Source organism: Camelus dromedarius, chromosome 26 (genome assembly GCF_036321535.1).
Source record: "Camelus dromedarius isolate mCamDro1 chromosome 26, mCamDro1.pat, whole genome shotgun sequence".
Classification (NCBI taxonomy): Eukaryota; Metazoa; Chordata; class Mammalia; order Artiodactyla; family Camelidae; genus Camelus; species Camelus dromedarius.
Genome location: NC_087461.1, coordinates 17257572 through 17280111, shown reverse-complemented (window position 1 = coordinate 17280111; position 22540 = coordinate 17257572). Strand labels below are relative to the sequence as shown.

The 22540-nt window shown below is 37.2% G+C and overlaps 1 protein-coding gene and 1 long non-coding RNA gene across 7 annotated transcripts in view; one reads left to right on the top strand and one right to left on the bottom strand.

The window, feature by feature from the left end:
• The window catches only part of WAC (WW domain containing adaptor with coiled-coil), a 74484-nt gene that overhangs the window by 17144 nt on the left and 34800 nt on the right, over nt 1–22540 (bottom strand). For 4 of the 6 annotated variants that reach the window (XM_031444598.2, XM_064479433.1, XM_064479432.1 and 1 more), the window contains exons 4-7: nt 13835–13941; nt 7787–7902; nt 7125–7237; nt 2571–2879 (exon numbers count right to left, since the gene is read on the bottom strand). In XM_031444598.2, coding sequence (XP_031300458.1) covers nt 2571–2879; nt 7125–7237; nt 7787–7902; nt 13835–13941 — 645 coding nt within the window. The remainder of the gene's footprint in view (nt 1–2570; nt 2880–7124; nt 7238–7786; nt 7903–13834; nt 13942–22540) is intronic. The other 2 variants (XM_064479434.1, XM_031444597.2) reach the window with 1 other exon arrangement.
• LOC135319402 (uncharacterized) lies at nt 1162–20267 on the top strand. The gene is made up of 3 exons (XR_010377951.1): nt 1162–1251; nt 10386–10489; nt 20037–20267. It is a non-coding gene; the product is annotated as an uncharacterized LOC135319402 (long non-coding RNA).

Genomic DNA, 22540 nt, shown 5'->3' with positions numbered 1-22540 from the left:
CTTTGCAGAATTTAGACTTGAATCACCCCATGATATGTGCCGTCTTTCATTGTGTACAGTTTTATGGATAGAACATGGATTTTGGAGAAGCTCCATCTTAAACCATGTGTTCAAGCTTTAGCAATGTTCAGGCTAGTCATATCTAATAGACAATACTTGCCTTCACAATCTTGTTTTAAGGAATAAACTAAAAATGTATGCAAAACACTTTGCATCAAACCTGGTACACAGTTAATTTTTAATTACGTGGAGTCTGTCAGGAACGGTGCTTCAAGCTTGCAAGGGGGTGGGGGATATGAACAAAGTACCAAATGCAATAAATACAATGTCTAACACTATACAGGATAGTCTAACTGAAGGAACTAAAATTATCAAGTGGTAAGTACTACAACAGACAAACACAAGTGTTTGAGAAACACAGATTAGGAGAGGTTAACTGACACTGAGAACTCAAGAGATCAAAGCTGAGTCTTAAAGAGTACTGAGTTCAACAGGATGGGAACGGAGGAAAGAATATGTCCTTTTCAGCAAAGGCTAAAAAAATGAAAGAGCATAACATGACCTAAAAAATGTACAAATTGGCAGCAGATGAATTATTGGGAATGTTAAGGGTGAAATATCAAGCTAGTAAGACTGACTGCAACTAGACTGTCAAGTGTCAATGGACAACAGAAAACCATTAGAAAATTTTAAGCAAGGAAATATAACAATCACATCTTAATTTCATTATGATTCCGCACTAAGTGGACAGACTGGCTGGAAGGCAGCGGAGCAGTAATCACAAGAGTGTTTCAAGAGAGATGGCCTGAGTCTCAGTAACAAGAGAAAGGATACACACAAGTAAGACTGATGAGGAAGAAACCAAGGTTTGCTGATGGATGGGGAGACGTAGGTGGCCAAGAATGCTGAAGAGCATGGAAGAATTATGGGGACAGTGTTGTCACTGAGAACCTAAGAACTGTGGGGAAAGGACACACTGTACTCTAGGGAGATGTAACAAAATACCAAATTGCTTAGAGAGGGAAACAGATACATGTGAGACAGAAATAAAGATTTGGGAGTCACTTATGTAGACAAGGTAGTCACAAGAATCACTGTCCAGCAAAAGAGAACACGCTGAGCAAGAAAAAGGAACAAAACACAGTGAAGACTGAACTCTACTGCTATCTGAAGGGCAGGAAGAGACGAGAACCAGGAAAACAGAAGAGCAGCAGCATCCCAGAGGTTAGGGAGGAAGACTCCAGAAAGGAGGTAAGAGCTAAAAGGCGTTTGTTAAATGAGCAAGAGGTGAAATGAGATAAAGACCAAAGACCTTTTAAAAGGCTGAAGAATGTTTTTGAAACTGACATGGCTTTTTAAAATAAATTTTTCTGTAACCAAATAATCAAAATTAGCAGAACTGAAAAACCATAACACCCTTTAGAAAGTACTACTACACTAACAATGCATTTTCTCTCTCAAGTATTCTCTTTTGTAAATTTAATTCTGCATCATGGTAAAGATGACTTGTACATATGAATTTTGACACAAACCATCTTTGAGGACTTTGACAACATTTGGGATAACCTGCACTATATGATAAAAATATGGTTTACTAATGTGTAACAACTGCCATCGGGGAAATTCAAATGACATGCATAAAAGGAGAGGAAATTAGAAGCAAAAAAAAAAAAAAATCCTCTGTCAACAAATTAAATCAATATGAACTAGTCAGACAATAGCCCCAAAATTTAAGGACTCATCAGGTCCATGAAACATCTCCTAAAACCCAGAGGACATAAAATTCCTCAATATTTACTGATGCTACTTTGCTAATTAGTCTGCTAATGGGTATATAAAAATGTATTTATTTATTGCCTTTTGATTTCTCTAGTTTCTTAAAACAGTGTAAGTCTGAGACTGGGAGTAGTCTATGCAAATACACTTCTCCCATCACCCAGCTTCATCTCTGAAGTAGTTGTTGTCACAATTTTTCTTTTAACATTTTTAAACATTCTATGGTTATTAGCACAAAGCAGGATAAATTTTGTAACCCAAATTGTGTTTAACTTCTGCTCTTCAGACTGAAGTCCTAATTCAGACATAAAGACTCCTTATCTTGTGGTCCATAACTCAATTTTCTAATTCACAAACTGAAACCAACAGTTGCATGTTATGTGGAAATAACAAGTTTTAAAATGTCTCCGTTCATATTAATTTTTAATAGAAAATTGAGACAATTTTCTAAACTAAACCATTAAGACAATTATCACAAAAACCAAAAATTACCTTATACAAACATGATGGGACAGTCATTTAATAAGTTATTTAAACCATTACTGTTATATTATTAAGCACTTGACTTCAAAGTGTCAAAGGCAAAAAAACAGTTCTGAGGCTTCAAAATTAAAAATTAAAAGAAAAAACTAAATATGGCTAATTCTAGATCTAAATCTATGCAGTAACATTCTGAAAGGCTTTTAAAAAGAATTTATAAGTAAGAGTCTTATTTAAGCTAACGGAAATAATGTAATATCATCAGAAACTCAGAAACTACAGTTCAACGTGCAGCATCTAGTAACAAGGCATACCTTTTCTTTCTGTTTTCTGTGCAGGGACAGAAGATGTGGGTGTAGGCAGTTTTGATAAAGTAGATGCTCCATTAGCATCAAATGATTTCTTTGGCTGGTGATCAGACTGTAGCGTAAATGGACTAGAAGGAACAGTGCTTGGGGTAGCAGTTGGATGAACCACTGGTTTGATGGGGTGCTGTACTGGCGTAGAACTACTGTGAGTCTCTGCTCTTGGCAGTCTGTAGTCTCTGTCATTGTGTCTGCTTGTTTGAGACAAAATATTCTGTGGGAGCAAACTACTGGCATCACTGGAATGCTTGTCTTCCACTTTAGTTCAGAGTTCGGAAAAAGAGATGTTGGAATGACGGAAGGGGGAAGAAAAAAGATTACGTTAGAATCCTGTCTTTAACATCAGCTAATTTAGCAACATACTTGTATCTTTTTATAAAACTGCAAGCCCAGTTAGTGTCTGCAGTTTTACTGCTAGCATATAAATATCTAAATATTGGAAGATGAATTTTAGCTCAACTATAAATATTAATCTATACTCAGATTTCAAATGGGCTACTTAGTTTGGGGGGATTCTTTAGAACCACACGATAGTTCAAATGAAACATTTTTTAAAAGATCAGTATATGGAGTTATAACATTTTACTCAAAAAAAATTTTTTTTTAACTAGAAAAAGTAGATGGTCCATTCTTTTAAAATACGGATCTCGGTTCTAATAATTGACCCACAGTGGTTCAACTGCAAAGAAACAGCTTTATTAGCCTGACTTTTTTAAATACTAAAGTAGCTAATTAGTGGGCTCTGAAGTAGTTGCTACAAGGGCTTAAATGACCTTACTTCGGGATGGCTAAACTTACAAGGAACTCCGCATTCAATAAGTAAATCAATTCAAATTTTTAATAATGCTAACAAAAATACCAGAGGTTAGCTATAAAACCAAGTTATAGATAATGCCATCTGAAAACAGAAGCCCTACATTTGCAGCAAAGTCAGAAAAATCTACCTGGTATCATCAGTTATATTAAAAACAGATCCTCTTCCAATCTAAAGCCACAAAAATATTTTAAATTCAAAAGTACTTTTGCTTACGCAAAGAGTACAAGAGAAGGAAAATTTCAACAATCACAGTAACAAAATTTATAGTTATCAAAAAAAATCTTTAGCCTAAATTAAATAGTCTTATCAGTAACTAAAGGATTCAAGCAACTTCCAAGGAGAAAAACATCTTAAGATCTTAGGCATATGATACATAATGGCAGTATTACCAGAGGATGCCCTCCCTGTTGAATACTGTGTCGTTTATTCCAATTCCTGGTTCCTCCAAGTCTAGAGACCATGACAGCACAAAGAAGGACAATTGCTTAAACTGCAAGTCAGTTTTCAAGTCATCAATGCACAACTTCTACATGTTACATCCAAACGAAAGGTACTGGGTGGGTACTGCTGAAAATTTTCAGTCAAATCAAAACAAGGCCTCTTTTGACTTAATGAATTAATGAAATTCAGTGCTACAAACAATGAACATGTTATCTTAACAGAAAATGAACACACAGGCTGAGCTATCACAGCAGTTACAAACACGTGCCACGTGATACTAACTTACCACTAAACTATCAACCTGCATGCACATAAAACTGGAAAAAAAAAATTTCTTCTAGAGTTTCTTCCTAAAGGGAATACTATCACAATAGAAGTTTTTAGGGACAGATAGATAACAATACTATCCCCCAATCCACCAACTCTGTCACTTCATTACCTAGCACTTTTATTTCCTCACCAAGAAAACTCCCTTCCAGTTCTGTATGACTACAGCCAAAATGTATCAAGTAAATGCGTTCAGATGAAAATTAAAGACACTCCTAGCGTGTGCAAGCCTTGGGAAAAAATAATCGGCAGGAGCATTACAGCAAATGTAATGAGAAGCTACAGTCGCAACAGCTTCTATTACTCACAACTGGAGACAGAATACAGTGAACAAAAGCAGTGAGTATTTGCACACCCCTTACAACAAGAACATTTAGCAAGTGTCTGGAGACATTTCTGGTTGTCACAACTGGGGAGTGGAGGGGTGTGCTACTGGGATCTGTACGTAGAGGCCAGGTATGGTGCTCGACATCCTACAGCACAGGACAGAATCCCACTAGAATTAACTAACCCAGACTGTCATTAGTGTCACTCTTGAGGGACCACAAGTTAAAGCTTTTCTAACGATAGAGCAATCACTCTGGGGCACAGATTAAAGATAATAAAAATCATCAACAGTACAATTATTTCAGCACAATTACAGCAGCCCAGTAATATCAAATTTAAAATTTATCCATACAATTTCAATGTCATATTGTGGATGAATTATTTGCTGCATTGCCCACCCCCCAAAAAAACCTCAAACACACAAAGACACTCAAAGTTTTTCTACCTTTATCTCTTTATATATAATATCTTCCCAATCATCCCCTCCACACATACACAGACATACTTCCTTTATCGGCTGTTAGGAAAGCTTTAAGCCCTAACCTACACGACCACAATGTACTGGACATATAAGGGAAAACTCTGCCAGCATTTTCTGGATAGACAGAGTTAAGCACTTAAATGGCTTACTGACCGTTACTACCACACTAAATACAGCTTAGCTGACCAGTTAAAAGCAGCAGCCATACAGCTACAGCTAAAGCCCTTTCTCCAACATTACTTAAACAGTGTAATAATATATGATTACATTTCAACACAAACACAGACACTGACTCTTCATTTACACTTTCAGGAATTTATTAGCTAAGGAAGTAATCAGATAAGTGAGCAAAGAGAGGAGTAACAGCACCGTTTACAGCAGGAAAAAGCTAAAAACCACCCCAGTATCCATGGATAGAGGATTATTTTTAAATGAGGGCACATTCAAAAAATGGAACACCATGCAATGATATAACAAATGCTGAATTATAAAATGACAAGGAAACATATCCTTGAAATATTATTGAACACAAAAGGTTAAATACAGTAAGATAATCTGATTTTTGGTGTAAAATACATACATACGTAACTTTTATACACATTTATATGTAGCTAGAAAAAAGTGTATGTTCCCAAGTGCTCCTGAGTCAGAGATGAAAATACTTCCCCCTCTACTTTTAATAACATGCCTGACTTCTGAAATCATAAAGGGGGAGAAAATGATTTCGCTTCTGAAAGAAAAAAAAATGCACGCAGATAATTTAAAAACACAACTCTGATTTTATTTCCTTAAAGATGGTTTATTAAACAGACAAAAACAGTATTTTCACTTCCATTGACATTTCTATCAGATCCCTAATTACTCCAAGAGAGGACGAGTGACTTAAATGATAGGTTATTTTGGAAAGAATGTACATACTAGCCTCTACAATTTTTCCTCTCTGGGAATCATCAGCCACTATGTAGAGAGGTCTGACCTAATAACTAAAAATATTACTTTTACACCCATTTAGTCACTCTTGATACCCACAATTTGTTCAGGAGGGCCACAAGCTGGGTACTTTTTTTTTTTTTTTTTAAACCTGGAAAGGAAAATCTCTCATTTTTTTAGTTATTTGCCAAAGGCACAGTAACTTACAACCCAAGTCTTCTTTCTCAAAATATAATATTCTTAACTTCCTAACTTTGATACTTTAAATCATTATTATTTCCTAAGAATTAAGTACAATTTCACTAATATAAAAAGTAAAATGTTCCAAGGAATACATTTGAAACTTTCAGTCCTGCAGAACTAATTTTTCCTATCAAAAATTCAGTATCCTCTGCTGGTACCAAGTATATCTTCTACTTCTTTGTTCTGAGCTACAGAAGGAGAGTTCAAACAGTTAAGTCTAAGAATTCCCAAAACACATCATCAAATTCTCAAAATTTCAAAATTGATAGTCTAAGAACTCTAAGTGGCATTCAAATTTTATGCTGAGCAAGGGAAGCCACTGGGACTAGAATATTTAGTGAAATCTTCAAAGTTTAAATTTTACTTGAATTAAAAAATAAATGTATGCTACCCATATTGCCCCACTTGAACAAAATCTGACCACAAAAGAACATTAAGGTATGCCCACAGGGTGGAGCTAATACACAGATCTATGATCATGGTGAAATCCACTTCCAAACAGAAGGATAAATAAGTTTCTCACTGGTAACACAAAACACCAACAGGTACTTTATGTCACTTTCTGTATATATCTGTGCTTCAATTATTAGATTGAAACCCAGGGAGTTTTGCAGTGTCCAGTTTAACTGGGGGTAAGGAGGGGGCTATTTTAAAAAGAAGTCAATCCACAACATGAAATTTTATTTTTTAACCAACTCAGTGGCATTACAGCCATTTTATGTAGTCATGACTACATACCTGTGTACTATTCATACTGTGTACTCTCCCTTTCCCTTTTCAAGAAATAAAATAACGTAGGTTAAGAGGACAGATCCAACGTGATAGAAACTTTTGCTTCTATTTATTTTAGTTTACATATATAAATGGCTATGCGCATAAATACGTAGAGTAAATGGATCAAACATTATACTGGTTCAAAGAAAAAATTAACACTTACTTCCGCTGGCAAACCCACTAGTGGCTGTTGCTTGCATCACCTCTCTTCTGTAATCCCGATCTTTTGGGAAGCTATTAACTGCCATCTTGTTTGCTTCTTTTTGTCTCTGTTCTCTAAAAATAAAAAATAAACCCATAAAAATTACAACAAGGGCAATGAATTTACATTTAACACTTCTGGCCAAATACTCAAAAAAATGGTATATGGAAAATAAAAGTAGTATCATTTAACTGGTGTGGAACATAGGATACAGCAAACAACATTAATGTTTCCCACTGGTGGCAGTATTATACCAATTACTTATATACCATTAACCCTGCAACCCAAACCCTAATAATAATTCTACATGTATGAAGGAAAAATATTCCTACAAGAATTATAAAGTACAAACTGTAAGATGTATAAGTGTAGATCAATATAAAGTTTTTAATTAAATATACTGACTGTTCACAAGGCCCTTCTGGACAGTTGCTTATCTGTCCTAGTTTTTTTGTTTTTTAAGGTAAAGGGAAATTATGGAAAACAAAGACAATGGGTCAACTACTGCAATTAAAGAGGAGTGATGAGCATCACACTAAAATACTTAAACTTATTAGAATGTTAAGCAGAATCCAAATGTAGAATCAAAAGAAATTCTGTTCAATTAGATTAAGAGCAAATACCTTTCAAGCCACTCTTTTGGTTTTTCCCATTGTGAAACTTCTGTTCGACAATTGTAGTAGTATTTTTTCCCAGAAGAGCTAATATGCTCAGACCAGTCATCTGCAGAATCATAAGGCTTAAAAATACATTTTTAGAAATTAGAAAATGTTAATACCATCACTTGATATGAAATATCAAGAATGTCAATGGTTTTCAAAGCATAGATATGGAAAAAGACTTAGAGGTGCCCTGAAGAAAGATCTAATTACCTGCATATACATCTCGGGAGAACTTAAGTCTATGAAAACCTTCAAGGATAACAATGGAAAACCTCATAAAATATTAATGAGTAGTTTATTAGACACAGGAAGACAGATGTGAAGTTAATGTCATCCTGACTTCAGAAAAGCATTACAGAAGCTCCCCATGATCACAGTTGTAACTGCTGACTGGTTTGATGGAATGAGAGCGCATCTTTAAGGCACGACAGTAATCATGTATAGTGTAACCGACAACAACCTGCATGTATTCACTGTTACTCAGTTAAAAAGAAAAGAAAAACAAGCACACAGGAAAACTTTAATGTAAACACAAAGCTAATTAAAAGTTATGAACTTGTTTCACCTTCAAAAATCCATGAGATGGTCAAGTATTAACTAAATCTTGTCTCACATAATACACTGGATCAGCAGTTTCACTCATTCTCCCGTAACTAAAACTGGTCTAGCTTCCAAAAGTTCTCAGGTACAGTTTCTTGCTGGGAATTTTACAGGGCACTGTAAAATTACAATGAAATCAGAAAGGCCCAATTCTCATGGAACTAATCTCAGTAAATATAATGTTTAAGTGCCTGCACCAGCTCCAAGAAATCTGGTAGAACCCCAAGCATACGTCTAGATAAATTTCCCTTTTTTCAAAGGAGGTTTGAGATTAAAATGAAATAAGGATATCCTCTGGCAGCCCATCCTTCTTCTGGGTTCACCATGGTGCACAGGGACACGATCTTAAAGCTTGAGGAAAGGAACTCTGATGCACTGCCAACTCAGCTTTAATCTTACCACGCAGGAACGCCCTGAGAGAACTTACTAGTTGTCCATAGGTCACAAAACTAATTAATGGTAGAAGAAAATGATCAAACCCCAGATTTCCAGGTATCTATTATTTGCATTAAATCAGCACCAATTTGGGGGAATGTCATAATAATATTGAGGATAGTTGAATGAGAAACTCTGCTCTCAGGTTTATGTTTCAAAATAATGAAGATAATGGAAATCAGCCCTGTGCTTCCAAACCTCTAAAAAGAAAAAATTGGTGGAGAGTTAATTCTCAATTCCTCTAGCTTCCAGAAGGAGGCTTCACCAAACTACAAGAACCCAATCACAAAAAGCCAAATTCAAAAGGTTATTCACCACCAACCACCCCCTATTCCTTGTTATGCAAGCTGAGCCCCTCTATGGATGTATCTAGAAGATTTGGTTTGTTGGGCAAGTGATTACACAGGATCACTACTTTGGTCTGAAAGGCAGAAGGAGCTCTGAGGCAGGTGGACAGAAGACACCAGAGTAGATCAGAGTGCTCCAAACCAGTGCTCTTCAAAGTGATGGTTGTGTGAACCCTGCCCTAGAGGAGACAAGGAGCTTGCATCAGAGTATCTATCAACACACGGCTCCCCTAGCCAAAGGTCTTGCTTTAAAACACAAACACACACCACAGCTCAATTAAACAGTGTCTTTCATGACAGTTAACTTTCATTCTGGCACAACCTCCAGGTCAGTTAAAAGTTCACAGACCAGAACCTTGAAGATCATGGGGTCTACCGAATTCTAGGTTAGGACAAATTAATGTCTTACTTAACAAAATGTGCTCCAGAGTACAGCCTTACAACCACATACTAGTAACAACTTTATCTTCTCCACCCTACCTCTATCCTCAAAAGGAAAAGAGTTAAGGAAAAAAAGAAACTTTCACAGGATAACTTTTAAAATGCTGATATTCAACAGCAGGTGTTAAATTTTTTTCCCATTGCATTTTTCTCTGCTTTACTGAGGGATAACTGACAAAACTGTAAGATATTTAAAGTGCACACAGTAATGATCTTCTTAAAACTTTTAATTTTATTATTATTACTATTTTTAATGGAGGTATTGGGGATTGAACCCAGAACCTTGTGTGTGCTCAGCATGCACCTTACCACCGAGCTATTACTCCCAAGCACACAGTGATGATGTGGGATCTATACACTGTGAAAGGGATCTGCTCATCCAGTTAATTAACACAACCGTCTCTGTCACCTCAGTTTTCTTTTTTGTGAGAACATTTAAGTTCTACTCTCTCAGCAAATTTCAATTAAACAAGACAGTGTTATCAACCATGTTACCATGTTATATATTAGATTCTCAGGTTTCTTGACTTTAAAGAAAGAGTATCTAAAATTAAGAATTAAACAAAAGGCCTGCAAACATTTCAAGTTTTCTAAATTAGGCTTGTTATAGTTGCCAACATGCGCTCTAAGGTTCAATAAATGCCATCCAGGAACCCCTGAGGGACCCTGAGATCATTCACAGAATCAAAACTATTTTCATAATAATACTAAGACAATTTTGCCTTTTTCCTCCTCAGTCCATCACAAGAACACAGTGGAGTTTTCCCAGAGGCCACAGAAGAGATCCGAAAGATTGAATGTGTAACAGCTATGAAATTCTAGGCATCTTCTCCCATTAAAGGTAGGCATTAAAAAGATGTTCGATGTCTATTTCTTTTTCAGAAAGTTTAATAAAATTATTACCTATGTCGACATGTAATAGCTTTATGATTTTTTAATAAATTATTTTTTCCCAAATTTGGGTTTTAATTTAAAATTTTTGTTTTATTTTATTTTCATTTTGGGGGGCAGGGAGGTAATTAGGTTTCCTTTTTTTTTTTTAGAGGAATTACCGGGGATTGAACCCAGGACCTTGTGTATGCTAAGCATGCACTCTACTACTTGAGCTATACCTCCCCCTTCAGTTTTCAGTTTTAATATGGTAAACATTGATGATAGAGTCCACATAAACAAAAGCTCTCAATTTTTATGACTAGAGAGGTATTGAGGCTAGAAAGTATGACAATGGCTCTCTAAAACGGCATAAATAGTTACTGAAGCACCAGTCTGCTCTTCCAATTCAAAATGTCTTTTATGACTCTTAGAATGATGCTGGTTTCTTCTCTTAAATTAAAAAGCATCTTCCTATTTACTTTCTCTCCAAAATAGAGTCCCAACACTTCTTCTCAAAGTTAAACTATGAAAAACAAAGTGTTAATCTCAGAATTTAATTAAGAACTGTTAATAAAGAATAGTTCATTTAATAACAACAAAGATGGAATTCACTGTAACAAAGAATTCTGTGGAGTTCTAAGAGTTCTCTGACTAAGCAGAGTATCTTCAAGTAAGATTGGTTGGTTACAGAGAATAGATCCTAAGAGTCTCAAAACCTCTGGAAGATATTTAATAACAAGAGGAGTTGGAGTATAAATGCAAAGTAATCTAGGACTGAATTTAAAGCACTTCCAGCAAATATAAATTGGTAAACAGTACTTACAAGGGAAGATTCTAATTAACATGTCTTTAAATGGAAATAAAAACATTTTTCTAAATAAAGAGCTTCTTTGAATAAAGAGGTCTCTTAAAATCACAAATATGCATAACATAATCTAAAGCAGCCTACGTGGTGTCTCTAAGTCCTATCATGATTTAGATTCAGAAAGAGGAGGCATTCAACAAGGCTAAATATCTAAATTCAACAAGGCCTCGATATTTACCATGAACTAGGTTCTGTGTTAAACACACAATGAATGTTCACCACAGAACTTAGCAGGGAACTACATATGAATGTCTTAATCTACTACAGAAAAAATAAGGTAATTTCAACTTGACTTTCAACAGTTAACTTGATAAATGTAAATCATCCATATAACCCAATGTCTGTGTACAGAACTCCAAATAATACTGCTGATTTTCAGACAGATTTAAAACTTCAAAAGCACAAAGAGAAAATTAAAATCCACTTAAAAAAACTGTATTCCATTTTAACCTGGTTTTTAAGATGCGTTGACCTGAGTTACCTAATACTCATCTCTTTTTTCATGATAAAAATATTTTGTTTTACTCTACTACTCAAAAACTTCCATTAGAAGTGATTTTAAAACAAAGAATAAGTCAGTTTATAAATAACCTTCAGAAATGTTCAAAACCCAACATCTTGGTAAGATTAAATTTACAGTTTGTAAAAATGTCATGCCCATTGGGTATATTATAATGAAAAAGATCACTATTTGAAGGTTAATTATATACCTAGAGTTGAAATCTACATAAAGGGTAACCTTGATTCTGAAAACACATAACATTTAATCCATCTTCAGATTCTCTTCACATGGTGAAATCCCCTGACACCCTTTAGAATTTGGATCTTTCAAGCTTTATCTGATGGCTATTATTCATTCTTTCCGATTTTATTATGTTGATCCATTTCTTGAAAATCAAAATAATCAGAAACTGTTTTACTTGAATAAGGAATTTTTTCTTCAAAACAATGTCCACATGGCCTGCCTCTGTCCTAATAGCAAATATCAAATCTGAATTTGCAGTGATTAAGTGCTACTTTGTTAAATTAATGGGGCCATTTTTCATACAAATAGAGATGCTCACTGTAAAATTCTGAGTTTAGGTCTCAGTGAACACAATTTAGCATCGAATAGTGTGATGATAACACCTGTGAAGGTTTATCAAGCTGCTCAGTCTCAACGCCACTCTTCTATACTCTCTCTGTTCTGTGTTGCTGGGATAATGCAAATCATATTCTATTTAGCCAGCTGGCTTCCTGTTAAAATCTGCCAATACTGGTCATTAGAGGAAGACTAAGAGGCAGGAGAAAAGAGAAGCCTTGCAGCCACAGCTGATTCCAATTTCTAGCTCTCCACCCAGAATCAGAACCAGCTTATTTCATCAAACCTCTAGAGGTACTATCACCAACTCTGCAGGGCTTCTCTTCTGAGCTATTAGGTTCTGATAACCCCGACCTCTTCCTTCTGCTCCCCAGACCTCAGGGGTCATCACGATACATGTGTTACCTCAATGTTTCTTTCCATTTTTTCAGTCCACAATACCCGTTAATATATCTGCTTAATCAATTCTGTATTTGAAACTCTCTGTGCTAAAGTAACTAGTATGATTTCTGTTTTCCTAAATGAACCCTCATTAATACAATATTTGAAACTATTCTAATTCATTTTTATGAAAATCACCAATGTCTCAATTTTCTATGGAAATGTATTACCCACAATGACTCAACAAGGGACAAAAAATAACAAATCCCAAAGGCCTTTCAATACTGACTAAGGTAAGATGATCACCCGAATAACCAAGGCAGTATCTGCTGGATTCAACCTACACTTCTACAGCCTTCTGGTGCTCTTCCTTCCTGTTTTCCACACTGCCCTCCTATGTTTCTTAAATTACAGATATGGCACTTGACCAATTATATCCTTCAGTAGCTCTCCCGTCTTTATATAAAATTCATACTCCCCGGGAAGCTACGGAACTCTGATCTGGCCCCACTTATCTCTGTAACCTGAGCTGCTGCCATTCTTTCACTTTCAAAATCCACACTCTCCCAGCACACGATGCTGCTTCACTTTGCAGGTGCTATTCCTTTCTAGGCTACACAGTTCCAGACCTCTTCAACTGGGTGAGTTATATTCAATCCGCTGGCTAGCATCACATATACTTTAATACTTTCGTCATCCAAGCTGGAAGGGCCCCCTTGCGTGCTCCCAAACCAACATTAACATGCACTGTTTAAGTTAAACCACAAATTTCACAATCTGAAGTTCTTTATATCTCAACTATCACACTGGTAAATTTTGTTCTATGCAGGAATGCTGATAATCACAAGATGGCATCTTCTGACTATCAGTTCTACTAATAATGCATTTGAACTAATGAGCCAGCCTTAAGAAATGATCAACTTTGATTAAAAATTGTTTTTTGCAATATATTCCAAAAAAACAATCAGGCATGTTTGGATACTTACTGCATCTGAAGTTTTGCTTGGATTATTGCTTGGATTAGAAGAATGTGAATTTGAACTATGAAGAGCACTGTGGTTGTGTGAATTTTCTTGTGGAGAGTAACTGGTCCCTTAAAAAAATAAAAAGCAAAGTAAATTATAAGTAAGTCATACACAAGTTCAAATAAATCTTTCACCTTTTACTAAGAAAAAGAATATATACACATTCCTACAAAAGTATTTGTGAGCCTAAAGAACATACACTAGACATGGCTTAAAGAACACACACTAAATACATGGCTGATGGCCTACGGAACGATGTTATTTATATACAGATGAGCAAACCCTCATCCTTACCATTTCTGGCAACGTCAGGTTTAAAAAATATATATATTTTTATTAGAGAAATACAAACACAACGTACACAGAGAAAAGGCAAAAAAATTCAACTGAAAACTAAGTCACAACTATCCAGTACATTTTAGCAATTATTTTTCAACTTAGTTTCCACAACTTGATTTTTTTTTTTTGAACAATTTTGCCAGATTTCAACAAAAACTGTCAGATTTTCAAGAAGATTCAGGGAAGGTGCTTGCTCTCAAGATTATGAAGGTGACATTAAACCTCCTAACAGGACCAACTTTTCTAGAAATTGCTTAAAAGTAACTCATAAGTTTTACGAGTGATCTACACATCTCAGAGACCAGAGATGATAGTTTTTATTGTCTTAAGAAAAGACAAGATACAAAAATCCAGACTTCATTAATGATACAAGAAGGTCCACCACAAGAGTCTAATTATTAGTTATTTGAATTTCATTCTATGTATTTATTTTTAAGCATGAAGGTAGCAGAATTCAACTCCCCACTCCATTTCCACCCCCCAAAAATGAGCTGGCCAGTGGTATGGAGGCTACACTACAATGAACACAAACCAACAGTGGGAAGAGCAATTTAGATGGTACGGTGATCCCGGGCATTAATTAGCAGTCAGAACCACAGCTGTCACAGTAGAAATGAGCAAGAATTAACTATTTTAATCAACAGGAAAAACTGCAGGCCTACTTCTGTTTTATTGGGCTTTGCTTTACTGCACTTCAGTAAAGTTCACTTAAGAGTTTATCAATTGAAGGTTTGTGGCAACCTTGAGTTAAGCAAGTCTACTGATGCCATTTTTTTCAACAGCATTTGCTCACTTTGTGTCTGTCATATTTTGATAATTCTTCCAATATTTCAACCTTTTTCATTATTATTGTATTTGTTCTAGCGATCTTTGGTGAGTGATCTTTGATTTACTAATGTAACTGTTCAGAGGCGCTACAAATCACAGCCGTGTAAGACAGTACGTGTAAATGATGCACGCGTGTGTTCCACGGCTCTACCATCTCTCTCCCTCTCCTCGGGCCTTCCTCTTCCAAGAGATGCAATAGTGAAATCAGGCCAATTAATAACCTTACAATAACCCTACTCTAAGTGCTCAAGGGAAAGGAAGAGTTGCATGATTCTCATTTTAAACAAAAGGCTAGAAATGATTAAGCTTCGTGAGGAAGGCATGTAGGCAGAAAGGTAGGTCTCCTGCAGTTAGCCAAGTTGTGAATGCAAGGGAAAAGTTCTCGAAGAAAAATGAAAAGCGCTACTCCAGTGAACACACAGACGGTAAGCAAGCAAAACCACCTTACTGCTGACACGAAGAAGGTTCCAGTGAGCTGGACAGAAGACAAACCCGCAACAACACTGCCCTAAGCCAAAGCCTGATTCAGAGGAAGCCCCTAACTCTCTTCATTTCTATGAAGGCTGAGAGAAGTGAGGAAACTGTGGAAGACAAGCCTCAAGTGAGCAGAGGCTGGTTCACGAGGTTTAAGGAAAGAGAACGTCCTCATGACACGAAACAGCCAGAGCTGACACAGGAGCTGCAGCAGGTTCCCCAGGGGATCCGGCTGGGCTCATTCACAAAGGTGCTCACTGACGACAGACTGTCAATGCAGGGGAAGCAGCCTTCCGCCACTTTCAGAGAGAGGGGAAGCCAAAGCTTCCAAAGACAGGCTGACTCTCTCAGGGGCTAATGCAGCTGGTGACTTGAAGTTGAAGCCAATGTTCATTCACCATTCTGAAAATCCTAGGGCCCTTAAGAATGATGCTAAATCTACTCTGCCTGTGCTCTCAAAACGAAACAACAAAGTCTGGATGACAGCATATCTCTTTACAACATGATTTACTGAGTATTTTTTAAAGCTCACCACTGACGCCTACTGCTAAGAAAAAAGATTCCTTTCAAAATATTACAGCTCACTGACAATATACCTGGTCACCCAAGAGCTCTGATGAAGATGTATGTACAAGATGACTGTTGTCTTCATGTCTGTTAATACAACGTCTATTCTGTAGCCCATGGATCGAAGAACAGCGTCAACTTTTCAGATCTTTAAGAAATACACTTCATAAGGCTTACAGCTGCCATACACAGTGTGTCCTCTGATGGATCTCAGTCAAGGGAACTGAAAACCTTCTGAGAAGGATTCACCATTCTAGGTGCCATTAAGAACACTTGTGATTCATGGGAAGAGATCAAAATACCAACATTAACAGGAGTTTGGAAGAAGTTGATTCCAACACTCAGGGGTGACTTTGAGGGGTCTAAGACTTCAGAAGAGGAAGTAAGTGCAGGTGTGGTGGACACAGCAAGAGAACCAGAAGTGGAGCCTGAAGATGGGACTAAACCACTGAAAACCCATGGTAAAACTAATAGATGAGGAGCTGCTTCTCATAAATGAGTAAAGAGGTTTCCTGAGATGGAAGCTACTCCTGGTGAAGATGCTGTGAAGACTGTTGAAATGACAACAAAGGATTCAGAATATCACATAAACTCAGCTGATAAGGCAGCAGCAGGGTTTGAGAGAAATGATTCCAATTCTGAAAGAAGTTTTACTGTGGGTAAAATGCTATCAGACAGCACTGCAAGCTGCTACAGAAAAATGGTTTGTGAAAGAAGAGCCAACCAGTGCAGCAAACTTCCTTGTTGTCTTGTTTTAAGAAACTGCCGTAGCCAATCCGAACTTCAGCACCCTGATCAGTCAGCAGCCGGCAACATCGAGGCAAGACTTTCCACCAGCAAAAAGATTAGGGCTCCTGAAGGCTCAAATGATCAGCTATTTTTTTTAGAAATAAAATATTTTAAAATTACAGTATGTACAGTGTTTTAGGCATAATGCTATCGCATACTTAACAGACTACATATAGTGTGAAGAGATTTCATGTGCACTGGAAAACTAAGAAACTTGGGTCTTGCTCTACTGCAATCAATATTCACTTCATTGCAATGATCTGGGACCAACCTGCAATCTCTCCAAGCTATGCCTGTAAGTGGATGAGAAAGGTGAACCAGGACAGACGATGAGTGTAAGGTTTTATACATCCAAGTGGAAATGGTCAGCAGAGAATTCAAGGAGGAGCTGGAGGTCTCTTCCATTAGAGGTGAAAACGAGGGTACTCTTGCCTTTGCCATGCACGTAATAAACAAGGAGTATGAGTTCAGAGTAAAATGACAGCATGGCAAGGGGGACGGCAGTGACCAGGATTTAACCTTGGATAGGATCCATCCTGTAGGGGACACCAGAAGCAGATTCAGAGACCCAATAAAGCTAATGATATGACAAAACAGGGTTACTAAGCACCTAGCAAAATGTAGGTGACACGAGAGAGGAAATTTCCCAACAAAGCTGCTATCTGAGATGCCTGGTTTCTTCATCTGTTTGCTTTTAAATTTATCTTGCTGGATGGTATGTATTTATGTAGAACACCCTAAACATGTTTTTAATACAGTAGTAATAAATTCTTCAGTAAACATGGTAAGAATAAACACCATCCAGAAGAAATCAGGAAAAGCTCAGTGTGCAAGGAAGTTAACACGGCAGGCCTGTGACTGCCTGAGCAAAGCCTGCTTGCACAAGTAATCCTTGGCTGGCACAGTTACTGTTCAGGAGGGTTCGCACAACAAAAACTGGTAAGAGTGGCTCACTGTGCCAAAGCAGTTTGTGCAGACAATATGGTTTATGTTGAACACTTGCTTTCCTACTGAGAATCCATACTTTTTGGTACAAACTAGGCAGAGGTGCCTACTTAAGAATTCAAATCCACTTAAAATCTTGGGTACTTAAATCTCTAATAGCTTCCCTGGTAGACAGCATTTCACAAGCGTTACAATTCACCGCTGGAGGAACAAAGCGTGTGCTGTGTGACTACTGGGGCAAGACTCTCAGCGGCCTGTACCTGGTGTCCTCGAGACCTCGCCCCAGAGGCCCTCTGCCGCTGCCGACTGTACCTGGTATTCTTTCCCGGTTAAGTCACAGCCGTGATAATGACTATACATTGGGTCCTGTGACTCCTCTTAAGAGAATCACCAAATGTAGGGGGTGGTCTGAGGACCCCAACACACTTAGATACAAAGAAAAATTAATACTCCTCTCAGATCCATGCCAAAATTTGCACCTTTCAGATGAAACTTGTAACACTGTTTTTAAAAATCAGCTTTACAGAAAAATACAAAGAAAGGGAGCTACTGATATGGACTACTAGAATACCATATTTATAAAGTACAAGTTGAGATTTCTATGGAAATATCCATAATTTTGTTGGCAATAATAAAGAAAAGGCCCGTCTCATTGACTGAAATGATCCTCAGAGTAATCCATTAAGAAGCCTGGGTTAGACGTCCTGACGTTTATTTGCATACACTCTTGAGCAAGATGTAAGTCTATAAAATGAAAGTGCCACACTAAAGATTTGTCAAAGATATGACAGGAGAGTACCCTGTAAGCGTGATGTGTATTAGAAATGAGGTCTATTGCTCTCTCATGAGGTAAAGACACAGACTTCACTTTAGTGTCATTCTTCATATCAATGAAAATTCAAAAGTTAGCAAGCACTCAATTAATTAAGCTCTTAACCTCTGAAAGTGATGTCTTCTACCAGCCTGATAGATGTTATCAGGTAACCTTTAGGTCTACTATGTGTGTTTTCAGAGGGCATAGCCTAATAATTAAAAATCTTAAGTATCAAGGCACACTAGCCTAAGACTTTAAAATCAAGAGAAAACTGAATCAGTTGTTAAGAAGTCATTTTCAGAAACAGAAGCTTTATGAACAGGAACTAGATTCCACATTCTATGAAACAGATGTATCTAGAACATAGCAAAACTAGTGACAGTAACTTAAAAGGCGTGAGAAGCAAGATTAAGACACATATTTTAGTGAAAGACTAAGAATAAACTGACATTCTTAAACAGAACCCAAAACTAAGCAAAACAGGAAGCATGATAAAGTAGACAACAGATCCTTAGATTCCAGCCAGAGGGATGCACTTAGAACTGAAGGCAGGGCTTACTTGCTTCTGCATAACATGACTGTGACAACCTGAACGAGGCTAATTCTCTACTTAAAAAGCTACAATTTATATTACCTTCCAAAGCGTTTGGGGAGGGGGCAGGGTATCTCACTGAGGCCTTTAATTTCTCAAAGTAGTTCTTTCCAAACTAAAGTTAACATGTAAACAGAAAAGCAAGGTCAGAGTAATCAATGACTGTGGTTATGATTTTTCATCGCCATATCTGAAAATCTTACAGATTTTCTTTGAAATCGCCTATTTGTATTTTCTTTGAAATTGCCTATTTTACCTTAAAAACTCACATAAACTTTTATATCCTACCCGATGATGAATTTGTACATTTCGGGATAAGAACAGTAGTACTTTTTAAATTAGTAATACAGTGTACAGTCTGCGGCTGAAACAGTAAGTGATGTGTAGATGGTAACATATCCAAGAAAAGTAGAGCCATGCATAAAACCTGAACACAGACTTTTCAAAGCTAACTCCAGAGATGACTCAAGTACATAAAGACAAGTAAGATCTATGCTGCTGCTCAGTAGTCTCATAGATGCTGTCTGGCACAACAAAGTAACAGATGCAAAAGCTGTTTCCGTGGTCTGGTGCCCTTTACGCTTTCTGTACATTATCAAGAAGGAGGCTTGCTACTTGAAGGAAAAAGAAAATACCTCTTTGAGAAAGTATAATTTGTGGGTAAGTGTGATAAAACTGGTTTTAAGTAATATATTTTTAAATCAACCTTAAGAAATTAAAGTTAAGACTGATGAAGCAAGTTTTCAAGGAAGACTTCTAAGAATGAGATACTACTGAGAATTACTTGGTTTTGTTTTGTTTTGTTTTTTTTGAAGGGGGCGGAAAAGGGGATGTTACATTTATGCTTGCAACCTGATCAACCTAAAAAGTGAGCCAAGTTCTCCTGCCCAGAATATGAACCCAAGGCAGACATGAAACGGAGATGTGACAACATGACTGGATGCTAGTATCAGACCAGAATACAAGGATCGGCCAACTACAGCCTGCTCGGTGCCTGTTTCTTTTCTACCAATGAAGCGTTACCAGGACACAGGTGCAGCCAGCCATCTGAGTATTATCTATAGCTACCTTTGCTCTTTTAATTGTGGCAATGTCTGTGTGGCCTGTAAGACTAAAATATCTATTATCTAGCCCTTTAATAAAGAAAAAGTCTGCTGACTCCTGGACTAGACTAAGACAGGCAGTTAATACAACAACGCAAGATGCTGACCTTTTCCCTGACAGAATCTTCAGTATTTAAAAGAATAATCCCTCCTTTGTCATCCTCTAAAACTTCAGAAGTTAGGTCTTAAGAATAAGAAGGATGTAACCTACAATCTGAAAATAGATGAAGCCCTAAGAGAGCACTATGGGAAATGGGCCAAAAATGTAGCAAAACACACCTGGCTCAGCCAGAAATAAGCATTAAGAAATTAGACTGCCCTCCCATTTAGGAAAGGAAACTTGGAAAGTGGGAAGTATATATAATTCTACATAACCAAACAAGCCTGGGAAATGCAGCTTTTCTAAAGCTGAAACAAAGTTTCCACTCTATTCAAGGGCAAAACATTATGGCATTTGTGTCCTTATTCAGAACATGACAACCACTAGAATTCCGTACCAAATCCTCGTATTTCAAAATTAAATCTTAAAATGCCTTCTCCAAAAAACTGGAAAGAACAGGTTAAGAAATACCTATACATCAAAGATTTCAAGTACATCTATCACCCCCAAACTGCTATCCAAACTAATACAAGCAGATAATAGGTATGACTGAAGAAGGTTCAGCAGTGGACCTCAAACTTCAGAATACTAAAAAATGTAACTTCAAAGCTGAATTTCAGAGAGATTGTGACTCATATTATAAGGGATGGGACCCCAAGACATGAATGTTTAACAGGTACCCTCTCCCAAGATGGTTTTGGTGTGGTCAGTATCCGGACCACACTTTATTCCAAGTGTTTTACTGCCTTCCACTGTCTTTGGTCCTCCTCTCATCACTTCAAATCAGAGACCACAAACATTTAAAAATAAGGAAATCACACAAAGAAAGTCATATATCTGTAATGGGTGTTTCCGCCATAACATAATAAATGTCTTCCTGAAAAATCTTAAATTCTGCAAAACTGCACACTAAAAATAACAGGGTAGGAACAAATCACTCAAAATTATGCAACTTTTATCATAACCAGAGCAATAACAAACACTTGAACAGCACAGGCAAGCAGCTCAGTATGGTTGCAGACTGCTTAAGAGGATATTTAAAAAGCAAAAAAGACATTAGGGTAGAAATGTGGCTTGCTGGGGCTGAGAACATGGATGTGAAATTCTAAGCACTGAAGATACAATCAAAACAGACAGAGAAGAGAGTGCAACTTGCCACAGAGAGGGAGCCACACACGGCGAGGGGAGCACGCCTGAATTTTCTTTAGGGGTCTTGCCTGTTCAGCTAGGTGAGGGCTTTTTCCTTTCTATTTGCAGGTTACAACCCTGGCTCCTGCTATTCTGATCCACCTTGCCTAGAAAAACAAATTTCACATATGAACCAACACAACTTCAGTTTATACTATGCCATGCTCCAATTTACCAACTGCTCATGAGCTACCTGGTGGTGAAAAGCAAAAGCTGTAGCTAACCAGACTTTGTCTCTCAGGGAAGGGGAACTGGCAAGATGATGGGTCAACAATGGGCTTGCACCAGTCAGTTCCCTGTAGCTGAGTTACTCCCAGTATCCGAACGACAGCCACTAGCCACATAGAGCTACTGAGCACCTGAAATGTGGCGACTCTGAATTAAGATTTGTCGTATGTGTAAAATACACACTGGATTCAAAAACTTAGTACAAAAGGGTGTAAAATAGCACATTAACATCTTTATATTGATTACATAATGAACTACTTTTTATATATACTGGGTTAAATAGTATAATAAAATTAATTCCAGATATTGGCTACTAGAAAATTTAGAACTGCACATGTGGCTCACTGGACAGCAGTGCTCCACGTGAAGGTGCACACTGACACCTAGCGAGGGGGGCCAGGCATGCCTACTGTGGACAGGACATTTCTCAAGAAACTGTTCCATATCTGAAAAAAATCAGCTTATAATTAGCTGAGCACCTAGAGCCTGATTCTGCTTAATACAACCTGGTCAACTTTCTAGGAATACAACTGTTGCACAAACTGTACTGTACTCATTTTTGTTTCGAACTTTCACCAAGATGTTTACCACTCAGGAAAACCTCATCACCAACAATGTCATACAGTACACCTGCACTTGTATCTGTTACAAATGCTATCAAGGCGATTCCTTTAAGACAGGACCAGAAATAATTAAACTA